The sequence below is a fragment of the Petromyzon marinus genome, chromosome 42 (genome assembly GCF_048934315.1).
Source record: "Petromyzon marinus isolate PM22_M1 ecotype Great Lakes invasive population chromosome 42, UKy_Petmar_22M1.pri1.0, whole genome shotgun sequence".
NCBI classification, from domain to species: Eukaryota; Metazoa; Chordata; class Hyperoartia; order Petromyzontiformes; family Petromyzontidae; genus Petromyzon; species Petromyzon marinus.
The window spans coordinates 13,145,541-13,171,654 of record NC_133708.1 but is presented as its reverse complement, the minus strand read 5'-3'; the positions used below and the strand labels follow the sequence as shown (position 1 = coordinate 13,171,654).

Here is a 26,114-nt window from a genome sequence, read left to right as displayed (position 1 = left end):
AAGCCACTGGCACAGGCAAAAGAAAATGGAACAAAAGTTTAAAAGTTGCGTGAGGAAGCACGGAATTAGGCGTGGTGGTCTAATGCCTCTGGGTGTGTATGAGGCTTATTAAAATCTATTTCAGTACTATAATTGCCTGTCCCACACACCCTTGTATAAATTGTCGTCGTGCCACATTTTCTTCCAAATGTTTATCTCCGCACTCAATCTGGCTTTCTTTGGCTAAACCAGGCATTCAAGTGTAGCGAGTTTGACGGTTTCTGCCCAGTCATCAGTTTTTTTTTTAATGCGAAGGCGTCACAGTTGCGCAGACCACGGCTTTGGGAAGCGCTCTTCTGCATTGGCTGCCCATTGAGCCAGGAAGTTCCACATTGAATTGGCTTACGTGGTTTATTCGAAGTTTGGTTTGTTTGGCCAAGGAAGGGGTTGTTTGTTGCTATATTTTCACCAATTAGTAACCGTTCATGTGCCAATTTAAGATGGTGCATCTGTCATTTCTATCGGGGGCCCTGTGGTGTATATAGAGTATGTTGCAGTCCCCAGATATTAGTATTTTTTTATTTTACCAGGTAAGGCCCACTGAACTATATAGCTATTTTTCATAAGATACCTGGTCACCAAGGCTAGTTCAACGAAGTGGCATATCAGCACGTGGAAATGTATTGCAGCCAAATACTCTAAAAGCATGTCGATTCTCAATGTGGAGGGAAAAACCGGAGGACCCGGATAAAAATCCAGCCGGGATCGAACCCACGACCTCCTGTATATCAGGCGAGGTATTTAACAGTTGGCCACCGTGGCGCCTATGAGAGATGCCTCTGCCTCTCTCTGCATTGCCCAACATGTCACCTATTATATACGTTTCCTGTTAGTAAGCCACCGTGTTATTGATGAACGTGTTGAGTTTTTGTTTCCATGTGTATGTATGTTGAACTTCTTTTTCACCGTACGTAGCCAACAACGCTAATTGGAGGTGGACTACGGCCAACGCAGCAGTTGCAGCAGCATAACAACAACTTATTCATATCTTATATATGATATCAAACCTGTTGACCCATACGGTTTACCCGTATTCTTGTACAGGGAAATCGAGTTTTCAGGTCCATACGGCGTACAGCCGTTTGAATACGAGCAAAAACATTGTTTTGTCTATGTGTTTGTGTTTCTCCCTTGTGACGAGACTTTGTAGGGTGAACGTTGAGATTTATAAGGGCACGGAGTGACCAATAAGGTCTGAATTGGTCTGTAACAAGGTAGGCACTGATAAGGGGTTGAGGTACGTCATGTCATACATTTATACAGCGCCTCAACCAAGGCGCTGTACAGTGAACTAAGGTACAAGATGGTTGGCGAGATGAAACGAGATGAGTGGATGGGATATGTGTAGAATGAGGTGGTGGTGGTGATGCGTGGAATAAACGGAGATGGAAATGAGATGAGTGGATTGATGATGGGTGACCCGGGGGAGTTGGGCACAGAGAAGGCGGCGTTGGTACGAGTAGGGAGGACAACAAGGGGAGAAGGAAGGGTGGACAAGAGAGAACGAATGAGTTTTAAGAGATGAGCGGAAGGTCGTGAGAGAGGATGATGTCTTGACGTGCAAGGGCAGTTGATTCCAGTGAAGAGGGGCTAGGAGATTGTTTTGTTTGTTTGGTTTACTCTCAGTAAACCCATTGCACACCAGGAGATATTTACCTTAAAGCTCTGCTCAGGTAGACGTGAGAACACATTTATGGTCGATGTAGATTTCTGGTAGATTTCTGGTCGATGTAGATTTCTGGTAGATCTGAGAACACATTTCTGAATGTCAATCTCCCGGGCCACTACGCAGCCCCAGCGCCCATTGCCTCGTACCCCCAGCAGCCTCGTACGCAAGTATTAACCATGGTCAACTCTGCCTGGCCTTTGGAATGTAATGCTATTGGGCGCATTCAGGGATATTTAGAGGTGTGCACTGCTCGACAATCTCTGGAGCGTGGAGATGCTCAACGATGTTTTTGTTTGCGTGCAGTCATCGGTGAGCAGACTTTTATCATCAACCTCACTGCACTGGAGAAACCTCGCTTAAACACTGATGGCTAAACCCCACATCTAAGCGCGAGGCGGCTCAGTGCTGTTACACGGCCATTATGAGCTACAGCAGCTCTCAGCAGAAAGGCAGTAGGGAAAAAAATGCATTGTCGTACTGTACTTCTATTGTCCCACAACTGTGGTCCCCAGCGCTCGTCAGCACGGATCAACCTGCGTGGTAAAGTACGGTGAAACAAATTGTCACGACCGACACGGTGTGACGGAGCCTGCCCATCCAGCAGTGGATTAACACAGGGATGGACGTGCACATACGTGCATGCACATAGCAATAACACAAACAACAACCGCCATTCGCCACGGAGTGGCGGTGGTGTCACCACGGCGCTTGTGCAAGGCTGGGTGCACTTCGAGTCCCGTGAAGTGTCGAAGTCTCGCTGGCAGGTGGTCACGGGACAGACCCCCAGGCGCCTTGACTGACCGAGATGGCTTGCGGATGCACCACCTCGCAGATAGCAGCCACACGGTCGCTAACATCGCTAACATCGTCACCATTCTTCTGGGCTAGATGCTGGTCGGCAAACTGGAACTCTGCTTTCTCGGCAAAGGAAAAAATAATGCTGGATTGCACAAGAGCATACTTCTCAAAACTGAAGCAACTTCTAAATTTAGGTCGCGTTTTGCAACGGTTGTCAAAAAAATGGTATTCGTGTCTGCCTTTGCTTAGAGGTTATAAATGCTTCCTGATATGAAGACGCGCAATTGCACCCAGCAGTACACATGGGTGTACACCACCGTTTTCAAATCGGCAGGTTGCGCGTGGTGGGGTAAAGTGTGGGTACTCCAACCACCTTCCCAAGACTTGTGGCCGGCATGGAAGACTAGGCCAAAAACACCCTCTAGAGGTGCTCTCGAGGGCTGCCTCGAGTCTGGGTCTTTCCGGCAGCATTGGAAAGCAATGCCAGCTATCAGGACCAGTGACACTGAGGATAGCGCGCTGCTCTCTAAACCTGCACACCCGAGTTCGATTCCCCGCCACGGCTAACATTCCCGCGCCTCCGATTAGCACGGTTGGCTACGTACGGTGCGAAAGAAGTTCAACGCACGTACACGCACAAGCATCTGGGCTTGAACAAAGGGAGGCGCTCGCTAACAGCGCTTGCCCCCAACAGTCTATTATAGACTTCAGGAAGTTGCGTGTGGTGGAGGGGAGGGGTACTCTGCCTCTTGTCGTTGATGCTAACCGTGGGTTGTGGGGGGTTCCCGTCTGCGTGCAGGAGGCTGCCCCCCCTGGAAGGTGGCGCTGCTGTCGGAGGTGCTCGCCATTTGGCCCGTGGAGCAAGCGCCGGCACAGTGGCAGAGGTCGCGACCCCGCCCAGACCTGCACGCGTTCACGGGTACGCTTGTGGACAGCCGTAATGTGCCGTCTGCCCTCTCCATACCAGCGCCGTAGTCGCCCCCGATAGTCCGTTTAAAGTTTCCGGTTGTCGGTGTTACCTCGATTAATCTGAAAGTTAACCTGCGGCGAGGCGGCTGGCGCAAGTTTATTTGCGCGACTTTGTGAAATGTTTTCGATCTGCCGCGTGATCCGCCTGACTTTGCACAGATTGCTGCTTGCTGCATTGCCGTGCTTCACCGCTAAAACTATAATCGCACAAGCACTCGAACGTTCCAAAACAACTTCCGAGAACAAATTCCAAACACAACACACCTGAAATAATTATTTAGGATAGCCTATTTTCACCAACCGCTAAACAGATTCGCCTTTTCACACCAATCTCACCTGCCAATCCCGACCAATCAACAATCAACTATATATTCTTAGTTCTTTCGGTAAAGTCACGTTGAAGGGAAACAACAAAATTGTTTTATATATTGTTTTATATATATTTTATTATTATGTTGTTTCCCTTCAACGTGACTTTACCGAAAGAACTAAGAATATGAATTACTGCAGTCACGAAAGCTTTAAATCAACAATCAACTAATTACTAAAGTGGATCACGTGCACGATTGTTGTGCTGATGACGTCACCGCACGGCACCTTCGTGAAGCAGGATCAGGAAGATCATTCACGCGACACGTGAGCAGCTATTACGAAAACAACCTGAATGTGATCGCCAGCGAAATGTCATTTTGACTTGTCAAAAGTTTGCTTGTCTTTTTTTTATTACTCTGGTTTGGCTAAAAACAACAAATCAATTTGGCATATTTGCCCATGACAGTGACAACCTGATTTGAATGGCTCTGCCAGGTGGCGGAGGGTTATAGTTGAACATTGGCATTGTACCTACACGATTTAACCCGAACGTTACTATGCACTTTAGTTCATTCGTTTTGCTGTTGTCATTTTGGTGACACTTGCAAATGAGGCTTACCCTGGTCTCTTGAGGACTCACCTGGTTAAACAAATATTGAAACTTGAGCAAAGGCACACAAACACACTCACGGGCAACACACACGCACACACAAGGTTATGTACACATATGTGCACGCAGGCATGCACACATTACAGGTACCTCGACAAACACACTCATGCAGGCAGGCACAAACCCACACGCAAAAGACAAAGATCATCCTTTTAGCCTTAACAGACAGGTGGGGCAAGTGCTGTTAGCGAGCAGCTATGAAGGCCGGCACGGCACACGAGGGGGTGGGTGGCCAGCACCATCGCACCAAGTGCTCCTTGTGATGCTGAGCCGACGAGGGCTGGTTCGAATAATCGTCACCGGTGCTGGTGGCCGTGAGCGGTGAATTGAGCTGGAGTCCGTGCCGGGTTTGCACCAATCCCGCACACTGGCCACTCGGGTTTTATTTCTGACCCCCCCCCCCATCGCCGCCCCCCAGTGTACTTCGTGCGCCGTGAGTCTCGGCAGAAGTGGGCGGTGAGCGACGTCACCTTCTCCACGGAGCACGCGGACGTGGCCGCCCGCTGGGTGCAGGCGGCGCGCAAACAGCTGATGGGCCAAGGCAAGTGGCCACCACGAAGGACACCGCACAAAGACAAAGATAAAATAAAGATCCCGCGTATAGCCTTAGCAGACTGTAGGGGCAAGTGCTGTTAGCGGGCACCTATGAAGGCCGGCACGGCACACGAGGGGGCGGGTGGCCAGCACCACGCCCGGCCGCCTTTGTCTCTCTAGTGGCGATGTTTACACACCGCAGCAGGTACTCATTTGAGACCGATTCGACCTAGGGGAGGCCCAGGGCCGGTTCAAATAATCGTCGCCGGCGTTGGCCGTGAGCGGCAATCGAATTTGGGTTCCCGGGTTTGTAGCGCAGCGCGCTAACTGCTGCGCCACCGCTCCCCCGCCACCACCGCCGCCGTCCCCACCCTACGTGTGACTGCCGAGCCATGGCCGTGCGACTGACACGATCGACACGCGACAGTCACGCCACCGGAACGCGGTCGATGGCGTGCGAGGGAAGTGCCATGGGCATCCCCCCCCCCCCTCCCACCAACCCCCCCAGGAGCTGAGTGGCTCACCGAATATTTTCCGGGGTCGCCGCGAGACCGGAGCAGGTGACGCATAACGATGAGAGTAGCCACAGCTACTCTCATCGTTATATTTTGGGGTTTGCCGACCGGGCCGGAATTAGGCCCTGCCGAAGCTGCGTGGTAGCGTGCCCAAGATGGGTGCATAGTGCAGGCGCAGCCCATTTCTCAGTCCACTGCCGGATGGGGCCTCCCCACCCTGCGTAGAGTTTGCGGCAGGTACGACCGACCGTGGGTTTGGTGAAACCGGAAACATCTTTTTTACATATTTGATACAAAAAGTGACTATTTAAATGTTCTTTGATTCATCCCCCCCTCCGATTTCCCCCCCCCCCCGCCCGCCCGCCCGTCGCCCCCCCGCGCCCTGCAGAAGTGGAGCGTCCGGAGAGGCTGCTCGTCTTCGTGAACCCGTTTGGCGGCCGCCGAGAGGGCGAGAGGATCTACCGGAAGCGCGTGCAGCCGCTGCTTGAGCTCGCGTCCATACACGCGCACGTCATCGGTGAGAGAGAGAGAGGGGGGCGGGGCAGGGTTCACGTCGCGGGGCCCATCGGCACCGCAGTGCTCGCGAGCGGCGAACGCGAGGAGGGCCTCCGTGTGTGACTAAACGGTGGATCCCTTCTCTCGTTGTCCTTGCCATGTAGTGACGGAGAGAGCCAACCATGCCCGAGATTTCCTACTCGCAGAAGACCTCAGCAGTTACAATGGGTATGAATGTGCACTTGCGAGCGCGTGTGCGTGGTTGTGTTTTGGGGAGCGGTGGCGAAGCGGTTAGCTCGCTGGGCTACTAACCCGGCAGAGACCCGAGTTCAATTCCTGCTCGCAGCCACCAACACCTGTGACGATTATCTGAACCTCTCCTGGGCCTCCGCTAGGTCGGCTCGACATCATATGAGTGTTTAAACAACATCGCCACCGGGGAGATAAAGATGGCCGGGCGTGGTGCTGGCCACGCCATCCCCACGTGTACCGTCGTGGCCTTCATAGGCGCTCGCTAATTGCACTTGCCAGAGCGGCTTATTCAGGTCTATACAGGTGATCTTTGCGTGGTTGTGTATATGCACCCGTATATGGTTGTGTGCACGTGTCTGTGTTCGTGCATGTTTATGTGTTCGTGATTGTGTGTGTGTTTGTCCTTGTGTGCGACTGGCTGTATGTGTGTGTCCGTGCACACAGTGTGTCATCACTTGTGTTTGTGTGTTCATACACAACCTACGTGTGGCCCTTTTATACATTCAGAGGCCGTTGCTTTTGTAGATGCCACATATATCCAAATAGAATCGTCCGCCTATACTAACTTCACCTGCCCTTTCATGTGTTTGTGCATGTGCGTACGTCTGCATGCCCCCCCCTGCCCACCCCCTCCGCATCACCCCCCCCACAGTGTGGTGTGTGTGGGCGGAGACGGCATGTTCAGTGAGATTATGCACGGAGTCATCGGGCGCACTCAGTCGGACGCCGGCCTCGACGAACATGACTCCGCGACCCCGCTGCAGCCGTGCCCCCTCCGCATCGGTATCATCCCTGCAGGTGGCAGCCAACCCCCCACCCCTCACCCCCCACCTGCTTTTCCACTGGCACATCCTCGGGGACCCAGCCTGACGAGCCACATGGTCCGGGTGGTTTTGTCCGCCAGCTATTTGCCGTGCCATGCAGTGCCGGAATGAAAGTGCGATGAGTCAGCCTCTCAAAACATCTGAATCGGGCTCGGGGCCAAGCAGGGCCAGGGGCGGGATTAATAATTTTTGTGATTTTTTCTGATGGCAGTGACGGTTGGCTACGTGCGGTGCGAATGAAGCTCACCATAGATACATACACGGTAGTGATGGTGGTGATGGTGGTGGGAATACCTGTACGATTGAACCGAAACTTAAGTAATAATGAATCGGTGGCGGTAATAGTAACAGTGAAGCCACGAACGCTGTTGCCGGTGATGGTGATAGTTATGTGATTTGCATCGTTGGTGGTGGCGGTGGTGGTGGCGGTGGTGTAACGGTTGGGTCGTCATCCCCCTCCAGGTTCCACGGACTGCGTGTGTTTTGCCACGGTGGGGACCAATGACCCCGTCACGTCTGCCCTGCACATCATCATCGGTACACAGGCTGCCCCTCCGCATCCCTCCTGCTTGCCTCACCGCCCATTCCCTGCCCGATCTTGGCACACGTGCAATCCCGTGGCTTTAACGTGGGTTTTGGTGGATCGCACAGAGGGTAGTGTGAGTCTTTGGGTCTCTGTGTGAGCCTATGGTCTCTGTGGGTCTGTGGGTTTCTGTATGAGCAAGGTCTTTGTGGGTTTCTGTGTGAGCTTGGTCTGTGGGTTTCTTGGTGAGCCTATGGTCTCTGTGTAAGTCTGTGGGTTTTTGTGTGAGCTTGGTCTCTGGGTCTCTCAGTGAGCCGTGTTCCATGTGCTGCCACTCCCACCCCCCCCCGGTACCCCTCTCCACCCCGCGACATGCAGGTGATGATCAGCCCCTGGACGTGTGCAGCGTGCGACAGGGCGAGCGCCTGCTGCGCTACTCCGTGTCGCTGCTGGGCTACGGCTTCTATGGCGATGTGCTGCGAGACAGCGAGGCGCGACGCTGGATGGGGCCCATGCGATACGACTTCTCGGGTAGAGTGGGCGGGCTGAGTGGTAGAGTGGGCGGGCCGAGTGGTAGAGTGGGCGGGCCGAGTGGTAGAGTGGGCGGGCCGAGTGGTAGAGTGGGCGGGCCGAGTGGTAGAGTGGGCGGGCCGAGTGGTAGAGTGGGCGGGCCGAGTGGTAGAGTGGGCGGGCCGAGTGGTAGAGTGGGCGGGCCGAGTGGTAGAGTGGGCGGGCCGAGTGGTAGAGTGGGCGGGCCGAGTGGTAGAGTGGGCGGGCCGAGTGGTAGAGTGGGCGGGCCGAGTGGTAGAGTGGGCGGGCCGAGTGGTAGAGTGGGCGGGCCGAGTGGTAGAGTGGGCGGGCCGAGTGGTAGAGTGGGCGGGCCGAGTGGTAGTGTGGGTGGATTAAGTGGTAGAAAGTCCAAGTTGGAGATTTGTTGCACGGATGATCCAATTTTAGCGAGTTTCCCATCTATTTTCAACTGAACGTCCATGGTGCCGTGGGCGCAGCAGCAACAACAAAAATAACAAAAACATGAACATTTCAGAGGATGAGTACACACGCGGAATAAACAAATACAGCGCAAGGATAGTACGACAGCAAGACGTGGCAGAAAAACGTACGTACGCTCTGTATCTTACTCGAACAGTGACATAAACACACAAATTGAGCAAAAAACTGCAAACACGTGGGAGCAAGAGGCGCAAGAATAAAGTTAGGTGCAAGTAAGCTCTGTGTTTTGGCCTAATAAGGACATGAAAATCGGGGGAGTGAACCAAGCTTTAGATGGGCAGCAAGGGTGATCCAGCAACGTGGAAATACTCCGTGGAGTTGTGTGACCTGGGCTCGAACTCTGTCCGTTTGCTCACCCTGCAGGCTTCAAGACTGTCATGAAAAACTGTCGCTACGAGGGCAAGATCGAGTTCCGTCTGGCGGGGTCATCCTGGTCCGGGCCCAGAGACCTGAAGCGCTGCCGGAGCGGGTAACGCGCCCTCACGCGCCCTCACACGCCCTCACGCGCCCTCACGCGCCCTCACGCGCCCTCACGCGCCCTCACGCGCCCTCACGCGCCCTCACGCGCCCTCACGTGCCCTCACGCGCCCTCACGCGCCCTCACGCGCCCTCACGCACCCTCACGCGCCACCGTACAACAACAGCAACAAACAGCGACATCGCCGTTACAGCCCCTCGGGCGATCCGCTGCTGGACGAAGGCCCACCCACTGCGTGGGGTTTATTTTTATCATATATCGTCACTGATGTTTGGCCTCTGGCTGGGAAATCGGACTCAGGTGGCCGGGTTTGTGGTGCAGGCGGCTCACCGCTGTGACGCCTCTTCCCCGCCCCGCGATGCGTAGAGTGAATCGTTTTATTGATTTATTTGTTTACCAGGGTAAGAATCATTCAGCCTTAATCCCTTTTATAAGAACGGCCCGTGAATGACCTTGGACCGTGACCTTAAATCGTGGGCAAGTGAATCGGAAATTATTTAAGATTCATTTAATATTTCAATAATTCATGTGCGCGCACAACACCCACACACACAAGAACCACAGATCGCTAATATAACCTTAAAGGCTTTTGGGGCAAATGCTGTCGGTTGAGTATCTATTAATGCCGGCACGGCACATGAGGAGGAATTGCCGTGCTCGGCTGCCTTTATCTCCCCAGTGTCAATGTTTACACATCGCGCCAGGTGCTCATTTAGGGCTTATTTGACCTTGGAGAGGCCCATGAATGGGTTTGATGCCCCTCAGTACAGACGTTTGCCACGCATGCGACCTTCTAAATCTCGTACCATGTTCATGACAACACAACCATTCCAGGTACTCATTTTAGGCAGAGTCGACCTAGGGGAGAACCAGGCCCGGTTCCGATCTCATTCATAAGGTCGCACTCATTACACACACAAAGTGCTTGCCACAAATTAACCACAATGCCTTGCTGATCTCATCAAGGAGTGTAAACCATCATCACGTGAGCTGTGCTCATCCTCGCAGCAGCAGCTTTTGGCTGGCTATTGAACAAAGACGGTCACTGCATCGCGCGCTTTCAGATGCGCTTCCGCGGCCGTCTGGAATGCTCTTCCATCCGATATTCTGAAGCCACCGGAGCACTTTTAAATCATTTAGATTGATAACTAATTTATTTTGAACTTTCTTTTTGTATTTTAGTTTGCTATCCTTACCCCCGCACCTCCGATTACCACTGTTGGCTTCTGTACAGTGCGAAAGAAGTTCAACATACATACAACATACATGCAACATACATACAACATAGAGATATTTAGAATTCATGTTGTTTTTCACTGAGGAAGCACACCACGCGTGCTAGGAGGCAGCAGCAGCCAGCCCGTGAGGCTGGCACTACAAACAACAGCCCGAGCTCTGCAGTCCTCTGTATATTAAGATGTTTACAGCCAATGAATGGTGAGTGTTCATACCAAGGCAGGCGTGGAATTCAGATCTCCTGGATCAAGGGGGGCGGCGTGTCCGCCACCGCGACGCCGCTCTCTCACGGTGGCCGTGGCTGCGCCCATTTCCCCTGCAGGTGTGAAATCTGCTCGCAGACCTCTGAGAAGCTCAAGGGAGGGGAGGAGGAGAAGGAGGAGGGGGGTCTCCCATCCCTCGTGACGCCCCTACCCAGCGATGACACAGGTACGTGCGACACGCACGCGCACTACACACACTATACACTGCACACACATGCACGCGTTCACGTACACGCCTATGTACAGGGTGCTTCAAAAAAACGTGTTACCACTTCTGAGAATTTTCAACAATGTCACGAGAAATGTGCCCCTGGGCTCTGGAGAAGATTCCAGGCAACGTGTCGACAACGGTGGCGAACAGGTGGAGACTCTTTGACCTTTTGAAGCTATTGACAAACATCTGTTATCAAGTTACAGTGTATTATCCATTCTTTTTATATTAAAAATAATAGTCCCATGTAAATGTTAACATTTTTTTGAATGTTGGGACAAGTGCTATAAGTGGGCACATGTAAAAGCCAGCACGGCACCTGAGGTGGCTGATGTTTAACACACCTCACCAGGTACTCATTTGAGGCTGAGTTGACCTATGTCGAGTCCCCTGGCCCACTTCAAATGTTCGCCACCGACGCTAGCCGGGAATGGAACTTGGGTCTCTGCCGACCAATAGGCACTGACCAATCAGTTGAGACGCACGCCGATGACGCGCTGATGCTGCGGCCTTGCGTTGTAGTGACGTCACGCGACAATTACCCCCTGGGCCTTCGCATTTTGAGATGCTTCATGAGGCTCCCTCATCACGGTTTGGTTCCGGCTCGGCACGGCAAATAGCCGGTGGATAAAATCAGCCGGCACCGTGAAACTTAAAACGAAACTTTTTTATTACGCGATCTCTAACCCGATGAATAATTTTTGTTGTTATCATGAACAACATCGCTCGTGAAATCCTCACGCGTGCAATTTACCTCCGCAGAATTCGTAGAAAGGATGCAGCCTCGCGATTGGTTGGTTAAAAAAAAAAACCTCAAAGATTTTTTATTTTTTTATTTAAAGCTTTCGTGACTGCAGGGATTGATATTCTTGGTTCTTTCAGTAAAGTCACGTAGAAGGGAAACAATTAAATAATCATCATCAGGTGTAAAAACCACAGCAAGAAAATGTTCTTGCTGGTGTGAAAACCACAACAAGAAAATTTTCTTGCTGTGGTTTTCACACCTGATGATGATTGCTTGTGTTGCAGTCGAAACGTCATGAGAATTTGATTGTTTTATATATTTTTATTATTTTGTTTCCCTTCTACGTGACTTTACCGAAAGAACCAAGAATGTTTTATTTTACCAGGAAATTTTCACTAAACTATATAGCTCTTTTCATAAGCGACATGGCAACAAATGGTAGTTGGAAGAATTAAATAATCACATGGGAATGTAGAGCAGCAGCCAAATGCTCTAAACGCGTGACGTTGATTCTATATATGGCGGGGAAAACCGAAGGACCCAGAGAAAAATCCACGCGACCAGGGGAAGAGAGACACGCAAACCCCGAATATACAGCAGCAGGCGTCAGGTGTCGGGATCGAACCCACCACCTCCTGTATACCGGGCGAGGTAGTTAACATCTAGCCACCGTGGGGCTCTGCTCAGATGTGCCAGTGGAAAAGCGGGGCGGGGGGTGCGGCGTAGGGCGCTACCCGTGCGAGCGGGGCGAGGGGGCGATGGCGGTGCGGAGGGCGCACAGCTGCAGCGGAGTCGTCACGGCGAGGCCGCCTTCCGACCGAGTCCGCCCCCGGTCACTCGTTCGAACGTCCTCGTCTCCGTCCGCTCGGCGGCGGCGGCAGCCGGCCGGCTCGGAACGCGCCGGTGGGAAAGGGGGGAGGGCAACGCCGCGGAGGTATCTGGGCACGCGCGTGGCGTTAACCGCGAGACCCTCCGTCGCCCCGCGCGCGTAGATGGCTGGCGCTGCCTGGAGGGGGAGTTTGTGGCCGTGAACGTGGCCTGCATGAGCTGCGCGTGCCCCAAGAGCCCCCAGGGGCTCTCGCCGGCCGCTCACCTCGCCGACGGCGCCGCCGACCTCATCGTGGTGCGCAAGTGCTCGCGCCTCGAGTTCACGCGCTTCCTGCTGCGGCACACCAACAAGCGCGACCAGGTGCGACCTCGCACGGCGATACGCCACGCGCGCTGGTACGACACACGCGACCACGCGCACGTACGGGGCCGTGCGTGCGCGTGCCTCGCGAACCCTCCCACCTCACCCTCTCTCCCCCCCCGTGCCCTCCCCTCCGGCGTGGCCGCCCCAGTTCGACTTCCCGTTTGTGGAAGTGTACCGCGTGACGGAGCTCAAGTTCAAGCCGCGGCTTCACGAAGACGACGATGTCGGCGGCGGCGACGACGACGATAGCGGCGGCGGGGGCAGCGGCGACTGTGGCCTGAGCGGTGCGGTGGGGCTCGACGACGACGACGATGGCGGCGGCGACGACCGCGAGGGCTTCTTCCACGACCTAAACGAGAACGCGTGCGGCGCCAGCAGCGGTGGCGGCAGCAGCGGCGCCATCGCCGCCGCCGCCGCCGATGAGCAGCAGCAGCAGCAGCAGCAGTCGCTGTGCGCGTGCCGCTCGTTATGCAACACCAGGAGCACGTGGAACTGCGACGGAGAGATCCTCCACGAGACCGACATCAGCGTGCGGTGAGAGAGAGACGGGGGGAGAGGGAGACTGGGGGGAGAGAGATGGGGGAGAGATGGGGTTGGTGGGAGAGATGGGGGAGGGAGATACGGGGGGGAGAGAGACAGGGGAGGAGACAGGGGGGGGAGGTCACAGGACAGACCCAGGAGCCATGGTTTGACTGACTGAGATGGCTGGCAGATGCACCACCAGTTCCCCCTACTGTCCCCACACAACACAACAACACCCGCCATTCGCCACTAAGTGGCGGTGACATTACCACGACGCTTGTGCCAGGCCATGTGCACCTTGAGGCCACTGAAGTATCGAACACCCACAGGCAGGAGGTCACGGGGCAGACCCAGGTACCACGGGTCGACTGACTAAGATGACTGAGATGACTGGCTGATGCACCACCTGTGCCCCCTATTGTGCCAACCTGCTGTGCTTTAGCCACCCGGCGCTCCGCTCGTTGTTGTGAGCGTCGCTCCTCTGCCCTCTGTTGTTGTTGGAGGGCGAATACCTCCAACTGCCCAGTAGCGTCCTTCACGAGCCTCCTCCACGGAGGCCGATCTTGACACCGCAAGTCCACTCAGCTCCACGTCCTCCTGTACCACATCACTCCATCTCTTCTCTAGCCCGTGCCGCGCCCATTTAGCCCCCTCGATCTGGCCGAACAAATGCTGTTTCGGCATGCGGTGGCTGGGCATGCGGGTCACATGACCCAGCCAACGCAGCCTTGCCTGCCGGAGGAGTTCACCGATGGGACCTTGCCCAGATCTTTCAAAGATTTGTGAGCTCCTCACACAATCCAGCCTGGTTAAACCCAGGATGGATCGTAGGCAGGCTAGCCTAAATGTTTCTAATCGGCGAAAATGTTCCATTAGGGGGGTCCACGTTTCGCAAGTGTAGAGAAGGGAGGGAATGACCGTGGCCGAGAAGACCTGAAGCTTAGTGCGGAGCGAGAGACCAGGTAGCTTCCACACAGCATTACGCAACCGATGACAAGATATTGCCGCTCGACTGATTCGGAGTGAGACCTCTGCTGTTAAACTGGAGCCGGTCATAAGCAAACTGCCGAGGTATGGGAATATCTCCATTCTCTCCACAACTGCCCCATCACCGATTGGGAGTTGTGGGAGTGGAGTGTCCGATGGTACAAAATACCCAGGCAGGTGCTTGGTTTTGGTGGGGCTGATGGTAAGGCCCCATCTCTTAGTTGCACGCTCCAGTCTCAGCAGCAGCGTCTCCAACTCCTCCTCTGAGCAGCTATTACCAAATCATCGGCATACATAACGTGGTTGAGCAATAGCGAGCCATCCCTTGACCTCACCCGGGCATCGATCAGCCTCCCATTATATCTGTACCATATGGAGATTCCCCCGGTACAGCTATTGAAGGCTTCACGAACTACGTGGTCAAAATAGATGTTAAATAATGTGGGAGCCAGAGGACATCCCTGTCGCACCCCAAGGTGTACAGGGAATGGCTCTGACTCCCGGCCACGTAGTTTTACCCGGGCCCGCTCACCATCATGAAGGTCCTTAATGATCGTGAGCAGAGGGTCAGGTACTCCAAAAGCACGAAGAACAACCCAGAGCCCAGGCCTACTGATGGTATCATAGGCCTTGACCAGGTCAATAAAGCAGAGATGTAGGTCTTGCTGGAATTCCCTACACCTCTGCTGTAGCAGACGGACAGAAAATATGGCATCTGTGCAGGACCGCCCTTTCCTGAAACCGCATTGGGGTTCCGCAAGCCTCTCCTCAGCGTGTCTGGCAAGGCGATGTTGAATAATCCTTGCCAGGACCTTTCCCGGCACACTGAGGAGTGAGATGCCCCTGTAGTTGTTACAGTCTGTGCGGTCCCCTTTCTTAAAGAGGGGGACCACCAGGGCATCCTTCCAATCCTGCGGAACCCGTCCAGTGGTCCAGACTGTTGTTATGATGTCATATAGGGCAGTCTGTGCACAAACGCCACCCTCCCTCAGCATTTCGCTTGAGAGATCATCTCTGCCCGCTGCCTTTCCTGGTCTCAGACTCCGGAACGCCTTCAGTACTTCCTCAACAGATGGCACTTCAGCCACTCACAGGGAGTGATTTCTTCCAATATTTGAGGCACCGCAGCCTCAGCAGGGTCATCCTCACTTTGTGCCACGATGTTTTTCTGGCTGAGGGATTTTCCCTCCCCCAGGACCTCACAGAAATGCTCAGCAAATCTGCAAACCTGTTCCTGGGGGTCGGAGAATGGATCACCGTTTTTTCCCCTAATGATGGTAATAGGTGTGGCGCTGCAGGTTATTTTTTGATGGAGTTAAATAGAGATTTGTGATCGCGGGCCACTGAGGCAGACTCCATCTCCTCAGCAACCCGCGACCACCACCCATCCTTGCAGCGCCTCACGGCTCTCCGAACCTCCGAGCGAAGGCTGCGGTAAGCCTCCTCATTCTCTGACATGGGATTCTGTAGCCGATGACAGTGGGCCTGTTGCTTTTTCTCAACCATCCTGAACACCTCCTCTGTCAGCTAGGGTCTCTGGGGAGGTCTGGACCGCGTACCCAAAGCAGCCATTGCAGCTGCATGAGTCACAGTCCTAAACCTCGCTCATTTACCCTCGACATCAGAAGGAGTGGGGGATGATGCCAACCCCAGCCACAAGCGATGATGAAATTCTCGCTTGCAACTTTCATCAGATAACTGAGTCCAGGCCACTTTAGGTTGGAATGGGGTCCTGGGTGTACACCCACCACCAGAGTGGAAGAATGGCAGGCGCATCTTACAGATGACTAGTCGATGGTCAGAGGGCAGATCAGCTCCACGGTAGGTCCTGGTGTCAAGGACATGGGCTCGCATCCGCTGGTCCATCACTATGTAGTCCAGCAGATGTTCTTGCTTGGATCTGGCATGTATCCATGATGTTGTGTGGATGCGCCGATGCCGGAACAGCGTGTTGGTAATTACAAGCCCATGGGCTGCACAAAAATCTAGCAGCCTCCTACTGTTGTTATTGAGCTGATCTGGCCCATGCCCTCCAATCACTCCAGACCAGGTGCCAGCCTCATGACCAACTCGGGCATTGAAGTCACCCAACAAGATGACTATCCCGAGGGGCCACTTTAGCCAGCACCTGTGACAGGAGGTCATAGAAGGCATCTGACTCATCGGCTTTGCCTGCATCCCTCCATGGATGCTCGTCTTCGGTGGGGGCATAAGTAACCACGACCACCACTCCTCACCTCCGGTTGATGGAAAGGCGAGCCCAAAGTAGCCTGGAGCTTACAGCTTCCCACACCTCACCGCTACGCTCCCGCGCCCCCTTCATTCTTTTGTTCAAAAGAAGAGCCACACCCTGTTGTTTGGCAGTCTGCTGCCCCGAGTAGAGGACTGTCCACCCCTCATGGTGGCATGAGCCAGAACCGGTCCACCGGACCTCCTGAATGCCACAGAGATCCAGGCGGTACTGGTCCAGCTCCCGACAGAGGAGTGGCAGCCTCTCTTCCGCAGTGAGCGTTCGAACATTCCACGTGGCCACACGAAGTGGCTTTCCATTGTTTCTGGAGGAGCCCCGAGGGTAGAGATTCAATCTCCTGGCTCCGCCAATTGGGGTTTGGCCAGGAGACGTCATAGACGCCTGTCCCCCCGGGGCCTCCGGCACAAGCTTATTAGTTACATTTTTAATTCGTGGTTTAGTGGTAATTAATTGAAGGTGGAGGGGTTACCAGCCCCTCGCACCCGTCCAGAGCCCCCGTTTAGCCACTGTGGTGGACACAGACGCCATGAGGGGAGGAGCCAATCGGAATTGGCCCTCCCCCCACAGCACTGTCTACGACAGAGTTGCCCGTCCGGCACCGCGAGGAGGTAGGGGGTTGTTTTTGCCGGACCCCACACAACACGCCCGCACGTTCACACACGCACACACACTTTAACGTGGCTCCCAAGGAGCGCTAACACTTTTACCTTGCAACTCCGTGTTGTCGCAGGGTTCACGGGCAGCTCATCAAGCTGTTTGCTCGCGGCATCGAAGACCAGCTGGGATTCGGCTGATGGCCACCGGGGGGGCAGATGAACGGACGGGTGGACGTCCCCGCAACAAAACGGCTGAAAAAACGCATGGATGGCGAACTCAAGCCGAGTCACTTGACAATGTGTGGACCACGACCGTCCCCTCTCTCTCCTGCCCGCCTCCGACATCCCACTTCCTGCTGCACACCGACAGCCACCCAGCCTCGCTGCTCCCCCTGCAAGCGCAACAAACTGACGCGCTTAAAAAACAACAACAACAACAACAACAACGGCGTCTCCCTGCTCAAGCTGGCCGGCGGGAACTGCTTCCATCCCCCTCGCTTCTCCTTTTGGTGAAAAATGACCACATTCCTATGGCAAGGGGAGGGGGGGGCGGGGTGGGCAGTATTTATCGTCTTGTTCATCTCCGCAGGGTGGCCACTGCCGACTGTGCAGAGTGGTGCCGGGTTTCTCGACGGCCGGTGGGATGATGGCCGCTCCGAGCGACGGGCAGTCTCACCCCCTGGAGTCTCACAGGACGAGTTTGAGAGCGTGCGACGTGTTTTAGAAACAAACAAATATATTTGCTTTTGAAATCGAACAAATAATATATATTTAAATGAAGGTAGAAGTATATATTTATTTAAATACTATTTAAAGCCTTAATTTGCACTGCTTGTGTCTGGATATCCGTAATTCTGTACAGCTGAGCCACATTCAGAGGCCCTCATGGTCGGTGCTGCCGATGCTTCCATCCTCCGCCGCCGCTTCCGTTGGCTGTTTGCAGGCGTTGCATCGTTGACGCCATTGATCCAAGGTCTACGATTGCCGTTTCGTCACCATCATCACCATCTTGGCTTTCGCTCATCCCATTGGACCTCAATCTCTGGTTGCCACCTCCCACCCCATCACAACCTACTCCTCCCATTTACATCTCCAAATCTTTCCTGCGCCCCACATTCCATTGTAATCCAGCACTGAGGAGCGAGGAGCGAGGGCTGGTGGATTACGCACAGATGGTGTGAAGCTCCCTCCCTGCGGGCGTCGAGGTGTTCGTGCCAGGAGAGGACGGCACAGCAACAAATGTGGCCCCCACCTGTTCCGTCTGTGTGGGATCGAGTGTTTCCCCCTCACACGCGTGGGGTTTTTACCGGGCACTACGGATTCTTCCCACATGTATAAACGCACATTAATTGGCCGATGACGCCTTCATATATAGAGGAGCATAGAGCTTGGGCAATCGTTGGTGCTGGCTCGCCTTCAAGCCTGCCGGTTATTCCTCCTCCATTATCTGAGTCGTCCACTCTCTCTCGCTCTGTACGAGCGGATACTGTGCGGCGGCTTCGCGTTACAAGTTGACATTATTCTAACATTCTTATTATGTTGTACATTTTTATCTTTGGGGGTGAAAAGCACAAGGCCCACAATTATTGCTGGGATTGGAAAGCCAGATGTGAATTTAGGACCAAGCAGACTTATGAGGCCAAGTGGCCTTTTGTAGCCGTAGTTGTGAGTGTAATATTTGCATCCCATTTGGTGTGCTGTACATTGTACAGGATTTATCGGTGACTGTTTAATGGTTGTGAAATTATAGATAGCGTTGACCTTGCTTAGACGTGGCCACTTGCTGTGCCGGCTTTGGAGTCTCACAATCTCTGCGCGCCCTCTGCGTGTGGTCTTCATTTTTTTTTGTGCTCGAGGTCATGAAAGTTGACGCGTTCACTTCTGAGCTTAAAGAACGGTAAAACAAAGTGATCGATGTCGAATATGCGCTGCAGGTAATGCAAAACTTTGCTTCAGCAAAACTTCGCGGAGTCTCACGACTCTTTTCAAGAGAGTCCTGCCTTGTAATGCTCGGCCTTTTGGGAAAAAAAATAATTGTGCAGGAAGAAATGAGAGTGCCCCGGAGGAAACAGCGCCATTGTGGCAGGCTATCGATCTACTTGCTGTGCTGCATCCAACAAGGCTGTCGTGACCCACCGACCCCCCCCCCCCCCCGTGGCAAGAAGCCGTGGGCAATGGGCGTGCATCGCCATCGCCACGTGCCAGTCAGTCAAGCGCCACGGTGACTAGGAGATGTTAACTACCTCACCTGGTATACAGAAGGTCGTGGGTTCGATCCCGACACTGCCACCTGCTGCTGTATATTTGAAGTTTGCGAGTCTCTCTCCCTGTGGTCGCGTGGATTTTCCTCGGGGGGCCTCCGGTTGTACCCCTCCACATTTAGAATCGATGCGCGTTTCGAGTCTTTGGCTGCTGCTAAAAATGTCCACGCGATAATCCACTTTGTTGAGCTATCATTTGTGGCCAGTCGCTTCTGAAAAAAGAGCTACATAGCTCAGTGAGACTTTCCTGGTAAAAGAAAACATGTTTTAGTTTGTTTTTAGCAACCAATTGCGAGGCTGCATCCTTTCTACGAATACTACTTCAGCGGGTACCGGTCGTGTGTTCAGAGAGCAAACCTACAACGTTTATAATTATATTCTGTGTAAATGTTATGGGTTTTGCTCTCTCACACACAACTGGTGGCGCTGAAGAAGTAATAAATTGGCACGTTCTGTTCACGTGACCGACCTTACCGATTTGCTGCGTTTCGGCTGGAGGAGGTGGGTTTTCACGACACACTTAACATTTATGCCACCTTAACCCACACACACAAAAAAACTTTACCTGTGCAGGCGATTTGACGGAAAACATGAAACGTAGGCCGCTCGGAGCGGTGGGCTCACTTCGTGAGTCACCGCGGCCTCAGCGATGCATTCCCAGGGACGTGATTTTATCGTCAACGGCGATCGTCCGCGTTAATCGCCGATCGATGGCGAAGCAGCTGAGCTTGTATGCAATATAGAAAACCCGTTGCCTTAGATGTCCGATGCAAAGGCGACTGCGTGTGTGTAAGTGTGGGGAGCGGTGGTGCAGCGGTGAGCGGTGGAGCGGTGGAGCAGCGGTGAGCACGCCGCGCTACGAACCCAGCAGAGCCCCCGAGTTCGATTCCCGCGCACGGCCACCACCACCGGTGACCATTGTCTGAACCGGTTTCTGGGCCTCCCCTAGGTAGACTCAGCCTCAAATGAGTTCCTGGTGCGGTGTGTAAACATCGCCACTGGGAAAACAAAGGCGGCCAGGCAAGGTGCTGGCCACCCACCCACTCGTGTGCCGTGCCAGCCATCGTACGTGCTCACTAATAGCACTTGCCCCAACAGTCTGTTACAGGCTCTACAGGGGGTCGTTTGCCTTATATATTTTGAACTGAATGACGCGGTTGGTGGCTACGTAGCGGTGCGAACGAAGTTCAAGTTCACCGTACGTACATGCGGCGTTGTCGTCTCTGAGAAAGTCTATATCTCTCTCTCCCTACCTACCTTTTTGCTCAAACAATTATTGTCGTGTAGCTCTCTCTCCCTCCCAATGTTTCGTCGGAGAACGATTTTAAATGAACAGATAATAATAATTTCTAAATGAGTTATTGGCCGGGTGTAAATCCTGCGGCAGTGTATTTTACAAAAGGGGCTGGAGCTCCCTGTTGCCGTGGTGTCGATGGTTGACCGGGTTCTTAAATTCCCCTCCCGCCCGTCCGCCTCCTGGTCCACCCGCGGCTGCGCTCACCAGGGTTGTCCAGCAGGTGGCGTGTGTGGGGTAGAGTGTGGGTCAGGGTTGTCCAGCAGGTGCCGTGTGTGTGGGGTAGAGTGTGGGTCAGGGTTGTCCAGCAGGTGGCGTGTGTGTGGGGTAGCGTGTGGGTCAGGGTTGTCCAGCAGGTGGCGTGTGTGTGGGGTAGAGTGTGGGTCAGGGTTGTCCAGCAGGTGCCGTGTGTGTGGGGTAGAGTGTGGGTCAGGGTTGTCCAGCAGGTGCCGTGTGTGTGGGGTAGAGTGTGGGTCAGGGTTGTCCAGCAGGTGGCGTGTGTGTGGGGTAGAGTGTGGGTCAGGGTTGTCCAGCAGGTGGCGTGTGTGTGGGGTAGAGTGTGGGTCAGGGTTGTCCAGCAGGTGGCGTGTGTGTGGGGTAGAGTGTGGGTCAGGGTTGTCCAGCAGGTGCCGTGTGTGTGGGGTAGAGTGTGGGTCAGGGTTGTCCAGCAGGTGGCGCGTGTGTGGGGTAGGGTGTGGGTCAGGGTTGTCCAGCAGGTGGCGTGTGTGTGGGGTAGAGTGTGGGGTGGCGTGTGTGTGGGGTAGAGTGTGGGTCAGGGTTGTCCAGCAGGTGCCGTGTGTGTAGGGTAGAGTGTGAGTCAGGGTTGTCCAGCAGGTGCCGTGTGTGTGGGGTAGAGTGTGGGTCAGGGTTGTCCAGCAGGTGGCGTGTGTGTGGGGTAGAGTGTGGGTCAGGGTTGTCCAGTTACGTGGCGTGTGTGTGGGGTAGAGTGTGGGTCAGAGTTGTCCAGCAGGTGGCGTGTGTGTGGGGTCAAGTGCTTACTCGAGTCCTGGGGTGGTGAGGTCGGCCTTCAGCCAGCGTGAGCAGGAAATTGCAGAGCTGCGCCTTCATAACTTTTTTGTCTTAATTTTAACAAATATAAGGCACGCACTCGTGTGTGTGTTTGGTTTTTAGTGGGGAGCGGTAGTGTAGTGGTCACCGCCCTGCGCTACGAACTCCGACGACCCGAGTTTGATTCCCGCTCACGGCCAACACCGGTGGCGATTAACTGAAACGGTCCTGGGCCTCCCCTTGGTTGCCTCAGCCTCAAATGAGTACCTACTGCGGTGTGTGCACTGGGGAGACAAAGGCGGCCGGGCGTGGTGCTGGCCACCCACCCCCTCGTATTACCGTGCCGGCCTTCATAGGTGGTTGCTAACAGCACTTGCCCCAACATTCTTTCAGGCTATACGGGGGATTCATATTCTTTGGTTCTTTCAGTAAAGTCACGTAGATAGAAAAATAAAATAAAAACATTAAGTGAATACAAATTAAAGCAAAAACCATGACGTTTCGATCGTAACACAAGCGGTCGTCATCAGGTAACGGGGGGGGGGGGGGGGTGTTAGCTTCAAGGCAAACTTTTAAAAAGGTTTTAAATGGGCAAAGCCCAAATGTCAGCAGCCAATGATAATGCGAGTGGTGGGCAGCCAACCCGGCGGGTGGTTGGTTTTCCACCAATCAAAGGGCTGCCAGGTGAAAATTAAATAGATTAAAAAAATGTTTATTTAATCACTGTGCTCGTTTTTTTAATTATTCCTGGATATTTGATGAGTTGTTATAACGTTTTCCGAGTGCTTATATTATTATTTTTCTCCCGTAATTGAGAATGTTTTAATGGTTAAAATACGGTGCGAAATAACATCACGTGTACGTGCGGGACTGATGCATTGTGGGTTATTGTAAACCCAGAATGCTCCTCTTGAAAGCGCCTATTTTAGGTATCGGTGCATCGGCTTTATTTAAACTGGCAAACAAACCTTCATTGCAATAGTAGCTGTAGTAAAGTGATCAGTTACGGAGTGATTCGCGTTTTTTTCCCCTCCACCGCAATGGTTAAAACGGTCCAAGGCGGAGCTGCCGAGCTACAGGGCAGCCTCAAGAAAGGAGGCGTCGTTTGGACAGGGAACAGGCTGGCCAAGAGGAGTTCCCCTCCACTGACTCGGAATATAATTGTACTCAAGGCGCTGGGCGTAGTTGAAAAAAAAACCGTACGAATGAATGTACGTTGAACTTCTTTCGCACCGTACGTAACCGGCTGCGCTAATCGGAGTGTGCTGGGGAAGGACAGCAGACTATCACGCACAAAGTGGTTAGAAAGAAATGAGTTTTCAATCTGGATGGTTTAAGTGCATATCTCCCAGTGGCTTCCTGATATCGGAAGAGCGTTCCAGACGGCCGCAGAAGCGCATCTGAAAGTGCCGCGCGATGAGAGAATCGAACGATTTGTATGGCGTGGGACGCTTGAGGAATGATTGACCCCGATAGAGGGTTACTTAGGGGATCACGAAAGAGTCGGGGAGGGACGGGAATGAGTGGAGGAGTGGTTGAGGGGAGGGAAGATGATGGGCGATGAGAGACAACGGCGAGTTGGTTGTAGCAGTGTCAAGCAGTCGACTCTGTCGCCTGCTCCGTCACATCCGGTTGGGTGTCCCTGACCCATTGATGGACTTTCCACATTCTGATGGTTGGGGAGTGGATTTTTCCCTTCCGTGGCCAGAGCTGACTTCCTCTAAAGTGGTATGCATTTTATTGGCCTGGCGGGATGATGATGATGATGATGGGTGTAGCTGACCTGTTTGCTTGCGTTGTGAATGCTGCAATTACAGGTTAAATGGCAACAGGGTAGCAATAATAGACACTTGGATGGAGGGCGTTGGCAGCGCTGGATGTACGGAAAAGCTCGGCAAGCTACTGCGTAGGGCCTTGCATTATGAGGGGCCTCTAAATATGACCAAAAAAAATACGTTTAAAGTTTTACATAATCGGTTGAAAAATCAAGTAGATAGGGGTGGGGGAGGGGGGAACTCTCACAAACCATCATTTTCATTCTGATATGACAAAAGTGTACACGCGTTGAACTTCTTTCGCACCGTACGTAGCCATCCGTCATCAGAGGTGCGGGGGAAGGGCAACGAATATGCAGGCATTCCTCGATTTACGAGCCGTAAGCTTGACATATCTTACGCCCGCAGGGCAAATAATGTTCCGGCCCTGGGTCTCGGCCGGGCCTTAATGGTCTGGTGCCCCCCCCCCCCCTAATCAGGATCGCTGTCCCCGTGCCCCCACCAAGGTGACTTCAGCGCCAGTACACAGAGAGAGGATCCATCACGGCCGAAGTCTGCGATGGATCCTCTCTGTTGAGGATCCTGGACTCTGGTCTGTGGAGCGACAACTGAAGATTTGACATGCGTTAATAGCATTGCACCTTCATGTCGGCCATCATTTATGGGGTTTTTTGTTTCTTTACTTTTATAGGGCCGCAATATTGTTCGTGAATGTGTTCAAGTTTTGTTGTTTGTGCCGATGCTGTATCGCAACAACAACAAAAACGAGCGATTGAATCTGGGTAAGCAAGGGACTCGAATCGATCCGTTCATCGTCGACTGCACTGAGGACTGATGCCCCACTCATTCACATCGATTTGGAGGTTTCGTTTAATTTGACCAATCGCGGATCTGAAGATGGTAATGCAAAAGTGTTGGGTGGCTGACAATTGTTGTAACGTTCTGAACACCGCCCCCCCCCTTACTGGACATCTGTGAAAAAATAGCTTTATAGCTCATATGATTTCTCCAGCATAAGTCAAATCATTCCGATTCGGACCTACGGCAGAAGCTTTGAAGGTGGCCCTCTGTTTACGGCTGAGTGGGGCCGATTGAAAGTGGCTGACGACGATGTTGCCCACAACCTTCGGCTCTTGCAGTCACATATAACGTCTGGTTAATCGAGCAGCAATGTGCTTTTAAAAAGCGCGACTGCTGATGAGATCCCGAAGGTGGAAACTGGTCCAGAGTTTGCCTCTTTAAACAGAATGCCACTCGGTAATATTGGTCTGGGGAGGCCGATTGACTGATGGACTGAACCGTGTCATTATTCACGTCGGAAGACGGAATTGGATTCGTCCTCATATGGTGTCGTCAGTATTAGAATGGCTTCTTTACGCCAATAATAATAACAAGATGAAGACATCTGGGAAAATCCCATTGCCTCGTTAATGTCGAGATAGGCACGGGTTTTCTGCCTTCCACACAAGAGTGACGTTCACCCGCTGATGAGATTTATTCTGTAAAAAAGCGTATATATGTATGTGTATATATGTATGTTTTTGCAGATTGTATCGCAGCTGTTCCTGCAAACTGAGTTGTGTTTCTTCTGTGACCACCCCCACACACACCACGTGGTGAAATTAAGATTTTAACTCTTGGGTGAGAGCCGTTCCCTCTTGGTGAGTTTGTTTGCAAGTCGCTGAATGAACGTCGCAATTTAAGTGGAATTGAAAGAGTCATTTAAGTGTGTTCTGGAAAACAAAACGCAACTTGAGCCATTTGTTGTTGTTGTTAGATAATATATCCTGGCCTCGTCTATGACTAAATCACCCTGGATGCATCCGATCTTGTGAGATCTTGGAAAGCCCGGTGGGGATGAGCCTGGATAATGCCTGGATGGGTGCCCTCCATGCATCATCATCACGGTGGTTGTAGAGGCTGCCTCGCTGTTGTGATGGTGGACGTGGCAGTCACTGTCACTCAGTGCGCACCTCCGATGAGCGTGGGGTTGGTTATGTACGGTGAGCAGTGTCGGATTATCCAAGTAGCAAAAGTAGCTACATATGCTACGGGCCCCGCACTTTCAGGCTATAAATTCCGGTTCGGTGATTCTGCACTTGCTCTATTACTATCGTACTATACTGCCTTCAACTTTTACGAACGACTGGGTGTTTAAGGTTAGTGATTTGTCGTATTATCTGGCTGTATAGCAAATGAAACAATACAATTACTTTACTGTGCAAGTAAAAAATGTGTTTTAATGTTTATTTTATTTAGGGCCCCTTTATAACATATGCTACAGACCCCGCACTAGCTTAATCCGGCACTGACTGTGAGAAAGAAGTTCAACACAGAAAAAAACAAAGATCCCCCGTACAGCCTTTAACAGACTGTTGGGGGCAAGTGCTGTTAGCGAGCACCTATGAAGGCCGGCATGGCACGAGGGGGTGGGTGGCCAGCATCACGCTCGACCGCCTTTGTCTCCCTAGTGGCGATGTTTACATACCGCACCAGGTACTCATTTGAGGCTGAGTCGGTTCAGATGATCGTGACCGGAGTTGGCTGTGAGCGGGAATCGAACTCGGGTTGCCGGGTTTGTAGCGCAACGCGCTAACCTCTACATGTCCACTTCGAATCATGCATCTTTGGACGTCCAATACATCTGTCGTGACGAACTCGGAAACACTAAGAGTTGGATGCAC

General features: G+C 53.0%; 1 protein-coding gene across 4 annotated transcripts in view; it reads left to right on the top strand.

The window, feature by feature from the left end:
• Positions 1 to 26,095, top strand: part of CERK (ceramide kinase) — a 41,226-nt gene extending 15,131 nt beyond the window's left edge. Inside the window, exons 2-14 of one of the 4 annotated variants that reach the window (XR_012946578.1) lie at positions 3,306 to 3,425; positions 4,876 to 4,998; positions 5,895 to 6,023; positions 6,166 to 6,229; positions 6,906 to 7,051; positions 7,540 to 7,614; positions 7,979 to 8,131; positions 8,975 to 9,080; positions 10,648 to 10,754; positions 12,537 to 12,733; positions 12,885 to 13,270; positions 17,227 to 20,870; positions 21,004 to 26,095. Coding sequence is in view for 1 of the 4 variants with exons in the window: in XM_032969577.2 (XP_032825468.2) it covers positions 3,306 to 3,425; positions 4,876 to 4,998; positions 5,895 to 6,023; positions 6,166 to 6,229; positions 6,906 to 7,051; positions 7,540 to 7,614; positions 7,979 to 8,131; positions 8,975 to 9,080; positions 10,648 to 10,754; positions 12,537 to 12,733; positions 12,885 to 13,270; positions 17,227 to 17,290 (1,670 nt within the window). In the remaining 3 variants the exon portion in view is untranslated. Of the gene's footprint in view, positions 1 to 3,305; positions 3,426 to 4,875; positions 4,999 to 5,894; positions 6,024 to 6,165; positions 6,230 to 6,905; positions 7,052 to 7,539; positions 7,615 to 7,978; positions 8,132 to 8,974; positions 9,081 to 10,647; positions 10,755 to 12,536; positions 12,734 to 12,884; positions 13,271 to 17,226 lie in introns of all 4 variants that reach the window. The other 3 variants (XR_012946577.1, XR_012946576.1, XM_032969577.2) reach the window with 3 other exon arrangements.
• The last annotated feature ends 19 nt before the right edge of the window (positions 26,096 to 26,114 follow it).